This window comes from Vanellus vanellus (genome assembly GCF_965231255.1).
Source record: "Vanellus vanellus genome assembly, chromosome: 10".
NCBI classification, from domain to species: Eukaryota; Metazoa; Chordata; class Aves; order Charadriiformes; family Charadriidae; genus Vanellus; species Vanellus vanellus.
Window position 1 is genome coordinate 20,791,169 of NC_138915.1, and position 7,195 is coordinate 20,798,363.

Genomic DNA, 7,195 nt, shown 5'->3' on the forward strand with positions numbered 1-7,195 from the left:
GAAGAATACTTTAAATGCATGGCCAGCTCCTGTTCCAGCGCTCCCCTGGTTTGAACAAACTGTCGGTTGCAGCAGCAGTTGCGTAGAGTGTGCCCATGTCAAACTGCTCCCGCCTCGGTTTGGTTCTTTGACTAATACCGTTGTCGTTCAAAGGTTGGTGAAAAACCTAAACAGAAGAAAAGAAGGCTGGATTCCTGTCCACAGTCTGCAGATAGTAGTGGGGGACTGCAGATTTCGGAATGCCAAAGTCGCAGGTATCATATAGCACGCCTAGCAGAAATATTTCGTAACTCCAGTCAGGTCTTTTAAGCCATTTGCATTACACTCGATGTACTAAATCTGGCTGCATATGCTTCTGCGGGGGAAAAAAAAAAAAAGGCAGAAAGCAGCTACTCCAAAAAGCCTGCAAAAGTAGTAAATTAAGCTTTTGTTTGTTTGTTTGTTAACACCTTTAGACATTTCTGTGACTCTAGGCACTAGTAAATTAAAACCAAGCATTTAACAATGTAGATTTCTTTGCAAGAGCACTGGGTAGAAGATCGGGGAGAAGAGACGGAGTCTGATCAGGGATTCCCGGGACTGTTTTGCCTCCGCGCTGCTGTAGCTCAAACCCCGTGTGAACAGGAACAGGAGGGACCCGGGGAAAACCCCCTCCTGCTGCAAAAGACGTCGTGGCCCGACCCCCGCCACTCTAAAGGCAATACTCCATTCCTGCAGCCTCACTCTTGCCCTCCTCGCTGCCCGCTCGCTAATCCATCGTTAGCATAAAGTCTATGAGCAGGTCGCCAGGCTTCGGCAGAAGGCTTCCAGTCTCAAAAATCACCTCTCTCATTTTCTAGCTGTAAATGTACATAGAAATAGGTAGGGAAGCATAACGGATGACACAAGATGCCTTAAGAGCAGCCTGCCGCCCTTGCTGTGCATGCAGCATCGCCGCTCCGTGCGTTGCCTCATCACCGTGCCGTCCACTGGAAACGGGAGACCAGGGTTTGCGATGGGAGCAGCTCAGGGAACCTGCATAGATGTAGTCCGTTTAAAAAAAAAAAAAAAAAAAAAAAAAAAAAGAACACGCTAGTGTCGACCATATGAAACAAATTTTGCAAGTAGATTTCTTTTTAAATACTTGCTTTTTGTCAAAATCTATTGCTTTGATGAATATGAAGGAAGCCTTCTGAAAGGCTTAAAATTCCAGTCAGCTCTGGATGGTTTTCCAGTATTTTTCAGTTAAGTCCTTCCTATACAGGAAGGCATTTTGGTTTTTTTCTCCCTTTTGTTGCAGGGCAGTCAGATTGGACAGGTTGGAGGTGCAGTGACTTTGCGTGAGGGGTAGCTGGCAGTGGGGGAGCAGCAGAGCTGAGAGGTCCCCCTGGGCGCGCTCCCACCCTGGAGCACCCTGTGTTGTTTTGTTTGTTTGGTTGTTTTTTTTTCTTTGTTGGGTTTTGTTTTTTTTTTTTTTTTCGGAAAGTCTGGTTATCGCATCTCGCCGGGTCCTGGACCACAGCCTGCGCGGGAGGTTTCTCCAGCCATAAATGCATCCTGAAAATAGGGGGCCGGCAAACTTTGGACACCGGTTTGCTTTGTCAGTGGTCGTATCCCCCAAAGCTCAGAGGCTCGCAGCTCCAGGCTGGTTCACAGAGCTGCTGAGTACAAACTAAGGAGAATTTCACGAGGCGAAGCCGCAGAAAGCCCCTCCCGTAGGTCTCGCAGCGCTGCCCGGGTGCTTTGCAGTCGCGTTGCCGGGGTGTAGGCGCAGCGCTGCGGCTCTGTCTTCCCTCTGAACGTTAACTCTGTTCCCTCTCGCTGTTGCTGATGGTGTGTACGCAGTCTCCAGCCGTGATTCTAATTTTACGTGCGCTCCAGGCAATATGGTAGGATGCTGTAGGACGTTTCCTTGCTATTTCCTAGAGCTATTCCTAGAGCTTTTCAGTGCCGTGTCCTTAATAGCCGTTACGTCCCTGCACTCTGATTTTTCACACAGCACCTTTGCATTTAGCAATTCCCTTTCCTCTGCCGACTAGTCGTTTTATACTGCAGGTGGCTGTGTACCACGGACTGCTCGGGGGGACGCAGTCTGGATTGGGCTCTTTTCTGCTTCTGCAGAAGATGGAGCTCTTGCTCCGATGTAGCAGAGGGCGAATTAGGCAGCCGAGCTTGTAGAGCAAAGCAGAGGCAGGAGGGAGCACCGCACCCCTCACATATTATTAGTTGCTTGAGCTGAAATGCCGTTTTGCGGGTAAACAGGGTAAACGTGATTTACGTGTTGTGGGGTCCCCAAGAGCTTGGAGCGTGCGGGAGTCCCTTCAGAGGTGGGGGAGAGGCGGTCCTGGCCCTTTGCGGGGGTACTGCCGCCGTTACTTCTCGGCTCCAGCTCCCCAAAGTGAATAAAAATGTATCTCTAATCATGGAATTTCATAACCAGAATTCATACAAATCTTGGGTTTGGGGTTGTTGGTTTTTTTTTTTTTTTCTCAGTGCAAAGCCTTTAGCTGAACGGATGAAACGGTTCCCTTACCTTAACATTTTTTCTTAGATTTATACCGTGGCCCTAAAAAGAACCTCTCACCACAGGATGGCCGATACCTGCAACGCTTCCAAGCTGTTCCTCTCCCCTCCTGCTCGTTAGTCCAGCGTTGAGCCAGTACAAATCATAATGAAGTTACAGGGAAGGTTTTGCTGCCCATTTTAAGTTATCAGATGTGTATTTGGCTAGTGCCCCCCTCCCCTGCCGCTGCCGGCGTTGCAAATCCCCCGTCCCGCGCCCGGCCGCCGGGGGAGAGCCCACGTGCAAGGCTGACCTCGCAGCACCCAAACGAACCCACAGATGACTTTTCTTCCTTTCCTCACATGGCTGCCGAGGTAATTTTCCTCGTAGACGAGTGGTGACTATTGGCAGTGCAGCGCAACTGTTGATAAAGCGAGCGTTTTGGTCCAAATCTGCTTTTGCAAAGGTACGCGTGGGGGAAACCTTATTAAACTTTTTGTAAATGTTGGCCCGGGTGTAAGCCAGGAGGCTTTTGGGGAGGAAGGTGGCTGGCTTGGAGGTCAGTCTGAAAACCAGTTTTCCCTCTGGTGTGCCTCTAGCTATAATTTCTGAGATTAGTCCTTGCTGCTTTCTTCTGAATAGATTTATTCTGTCTCCTGTGCCAATCCCTGGTGGATTTTTTTTGTTTTTTTTTTTTTTAATGTGTGCGCTGGAGAAATAGTTTCGTATCGCAGGTGATAAGGCGCAGGTCTCGAAATGGAAAAGGTTTGGAGAGAACTCTGCTCAGAAAAAGCAATATTCAGAAACTAGCTACTCTGAGATTTACCCGCGTGTTGCTAGTCTAAGCTGCCGTGCCGAAGCGGTGCGGCATTGCCTGGCCCATTACCCGCGTTAACGAGGACTGGTCCCTCGTGCAAGACGCGCATCTCGGGGAAGGTGAGGGCCTCAGCGTTCCAATCGCCACGGTGGGGCAGGAAAAAAAAACATTTCTGGGAGTCCCCCGGCTGCTAACGTGCCAAAGATGGTGATTTACGGCGCCACCGGCGCCTGTGTCGGCGAGGGGAAAGGCATCTCGCCTCTCAGCCGAACTGCAGCACCCGCTGCACGGCCGACGGGGGGAGAAAGGAGGTCCTCGCTGCGCCCCAAAGCAGATGCACGGCTCCTTTTTGCTTCAGTGACGCAGTGCTCCTCTCCCGCCCCCCCTCTCGTCCAGGCTGAGCTCTGTCCCCGCTCCTCTCCTCTCTCAGCAGTGGTAGATGCGAGCCAAAGGAAGCGTGGTGTTTGCTCCCAAATTTTCACATCAGAGCCAAATGGGGCCGAAAAGCATTTTCAGCTTTTTTTTTTTTTTCACCCGACCTCTAAATTCGGGCAGAGAGAAGGGCAAGTTTCCCATCTCCCCTCGCTGCACCGAGGTTGCGCGAGACTGAGTTCTTTCAGAGGGAGCATGAGATGGGGTGGCCTGAATAAAAAAAAGAAAAGGGGGATTCAAATGAAAAATGGAAGCAGTGATAAATGCCTTTACTTATTGTATATATAAAAGAAAGATTGCTACACCTTTCAGATTCTTTTAAATAGCAAAAAAAACCTTGGGCGCAGAACGTGACTTGAGCCATGGGCAAGGAGCGCTCAGAGCAGGAGTGGAAGGATGCTCTGTGCCGGGGCAGGCACCCGCACCCGCACCCGCACCCGCACCTCCACCCGCACCTCCACCCGCACCCGCACCCGCACCCGCTTGGTTTGAGGAGGACGCAGGCTCCTGTTCTACACGCCAGACCCTCTTCCAGTTCGTTTTAACTACCCCACTTGCCAAATTATCTCTTCCAAGCCTTAAGGGGATCCCCCTGCGTGTGCTCTTCACGCAATAAAGCTGAGCAAAGGTTTCTCCCGCCGGTCGTGCCCGAAGGACCGAGCTCACGTGTCCTCTGCTCCTGCTGGCCAGGGCGGTGGGGATTGTCCTCTCCTGAGCTTGAGGCAACCCTTTACGTGGCTCCCTGGGCCACGTGGCTTGAGTTTGCCCGATAAGAGTACCGTACGTGACTGCGCTCTTGCAGGCTGGCGTACGCACGGTAAGCTGAAACGCGCAAGTTTTGTCCAAGTTCTGTTTAAAATGCCACTTGTGGTTTCGCAGATGCAGCCCAGCTGTTTGCACTATTACTCATGCACTTTACTGATTGCAGCCGCAGGCTTTCCTATTTATGCAGGGGCCGTTAAAGGTGATGTTGATTTGAATTTCTTTTTTTTTTTTTTGGCCTTTGAAATGTAAAGCAGGGTCTCCTTGTACAACCTGCCGTGCCAGCCGGCTCTTTTGTAATGCTGTAGAAAACCTTTCTGAGCCTGACGAAATAAGGAGCCTAATAAGCGAAATAAGAAGATATCAGCTGGCCGTGCTGTGATAATCAAGGGATAGGTGGTGGAAAGGAGTCAAACCCTGTGGTCCTGCCTTAGACGAGGCTCTCGCTGAAGCTAGCGGGAGTTCAGCTTTTAGGGAGAACTGCAGGAGTGCACCTATTTTTTTTTTTTTTAATGTTATACAAATGTTACGTGATTACAGGGAACAATGTATTTCTGGGAATAAGATGCTTTAATATTAACATCATTCTTCATTACTTTATAGATGCTGCCCTGTGTAACACGAGAAAGTTTAGTTCCCCTTGAATTAAGGGTGAACTAGTAGCATCCTATTTTCGATGCTCTCTGGAAGCTTTCGACTAAGTGTTACAGAGAAATAGCACAATAGTTGGAGTTGTCCTGTACTATTCATCACATTCACAGACCTCCACCGCTTCATCTGCACTGAACGGGACCGGGGTCCTAAGCAGCTTCTCATAGTCATAAAGGAAGCCATTCTCTGCTCTTTCTTTTTTTATTCCTGTGGAAAGTACAGTATTTTATTCATTTTACCTGCTGTTTTTCCATGACATCCATCACGTTTCATCAGCGAAGTACACTACAGTTTTCCTGACACTTTGTTTAGATGCTTGAAATTTCCTCTACAGGTTGAAGGCTTTACCTATTTATTAGCTGACAACTGTTGAAGTTGATTGCAAATAAGAGAGTTGAGTTTTGGTAAACCAAAAAAAAAAAAAAAAAAGCAAACCCAACACCACAGAGAAGCTGTATGTCCTGCTTAATTGATTTCATGGATGGATTTTTCTTAAATATCTCCTTCAACTATGTGGATGTAATGTTCTGTAAGAGCATCATGCGGCTGACTCACACGTGAAGATGCAATAACGCTAAAGATCCTCTTTTTGCACTTAGGATCTGATTCCGGCCCATTGCAGTCAGTCCCGTTGATTTCAGTGAGGTTTGGGTCAGGTCAAACGGACAACTCAGGGTTGTCGCCGATCACTTAGGGTCCCAAAGTGTCCCAAGGCTGAAACCTGTATCTAGCAAGTGTTGAAGTTTACATTAAACGTATGTACTTTTGGAACACGTGCCATAAATCCAAGTTAAATGTCCATGTTTGCACTAAGGATGTTCTTGTGATAAGACTGTACTTTTCAGCATCTTTAACACTAATGTATCTATTGAATTTTTGAGACAGAAGGAAGACTATTGAACACTCCTCATTTAATTTTCTGTTTCTTTGTCTAGTTTTGCTTTTGTAGAACATAGGTACAGGTGGTTTGACTTTTAAGCAGATGTGTGCAAAGAGCATCTGAGTGTGTTGAGAGCAGGGTTAATAGTATGCATGCGGTAGTGAATTTGCTCTGTCCCGTCAAAACGAAACGTTTTATACCGTGGCCTAAAGGGGGACCTTTATGATCTGATTTTGACTTGTGAACCATGGATTCTTAGACACAGTCCCAAGTTGTTAAGTTAAAACATACTGTTTTTTTGCTGTTGGGTTTTTTTTTTAATTTGTGACCATTTTTGTATGGAGGAATTGTTGAACTACGTGATGGCTGTGTTGCCTGGGGGGAGAGGGGGGTTCCCCACCGGGCTGGTGGGCATTTCACCGGTTTGGGTGGCCAGTACTGCAGATAACCCCAGTACACCCTCGAAACCGTGACCAGCTGAGTCTGACCTGAGCAATGCTGCAAGGCCTAGAAAGGTCCCAGTGTTCTTCAGCCATGGGCAATCACAGCGGAGAGGTTTTATGTCACTGAAGGTTATTTCCGACTACTTTAGAACTGGGCACAATGCCCTCGCTAGGTGGAAAATCTTAAGTTACTGTCGGGGCTGTTTATAGTGGTAACAATTCTTGTGGTAACAATACACATTTTGAGGTACAACTGTAAATATTCATCTCAAACGTAGCACACATTGCATATTAAACGGTTTTAATCTTTTTTGTCTTCCATAGTTTTAAATCTAAGCTTTTATTAATTTATGAGGTTGATAAGTTCTGCGAATCTGAATGTACAGTCTGAGATTTTTAACATTTGAAACTTTGCACACGACATGGTATGTTACCTTAAGTATGCTGTTGAAATAGGCTCTTCATGTACATGTATAAATTACAGTAGAGAATTTTCTCTGACTGCAAGTTTAAATGAAATATATTGTATATGTACCTGTAAAAAATGTGTTAAATCTATATTTAAAGATTAAAAACTTGTTAAATAAATCCATATGAGAGTATGCAATTCTGTCCAAAGACACCTCTGCTATAATTCTAGAGGAAAAAAAAATAATTTTCATAGCGTTGGTTTTATTTCATTTATTTGGAACAAATATAACCTTTTTACGTGCATTTTGATTTTAAAG

At 46.8% G+C, this 7,195-nt stretch overlaps 1 protein-coding gene across 1 annotated transcript in view; it reads left to right on the forward strand.

Moving 5' to 3' along the window:
- The window catches only part of MCF2 (MCF.2 cell line derived transforming sequence), a gene marked incomplete at its 5' end in the record, with an annotated part of 60,775 nt that extends 53,726 nt beyond the window's left edge, over window positions 1-7,049 (forward strand). Inside the window, 2 exons of the mRNA XM_082488335.1 lie at window positions 154-254; window positions 5,097-7,049. Coding sequence (XP_082344461.1) covers window positions 154-254; window positions 5,097-5,137 — 142 coding nt within the window. The 3' untranslated portion in view covers window positions 5,138-7,049. The remainder of the gene's footprint in view (window positions 1-153; window positions 255-5,096) is intronic.
- Window positions 7,050-7,195: the final 146 nt, after the last annotated feature.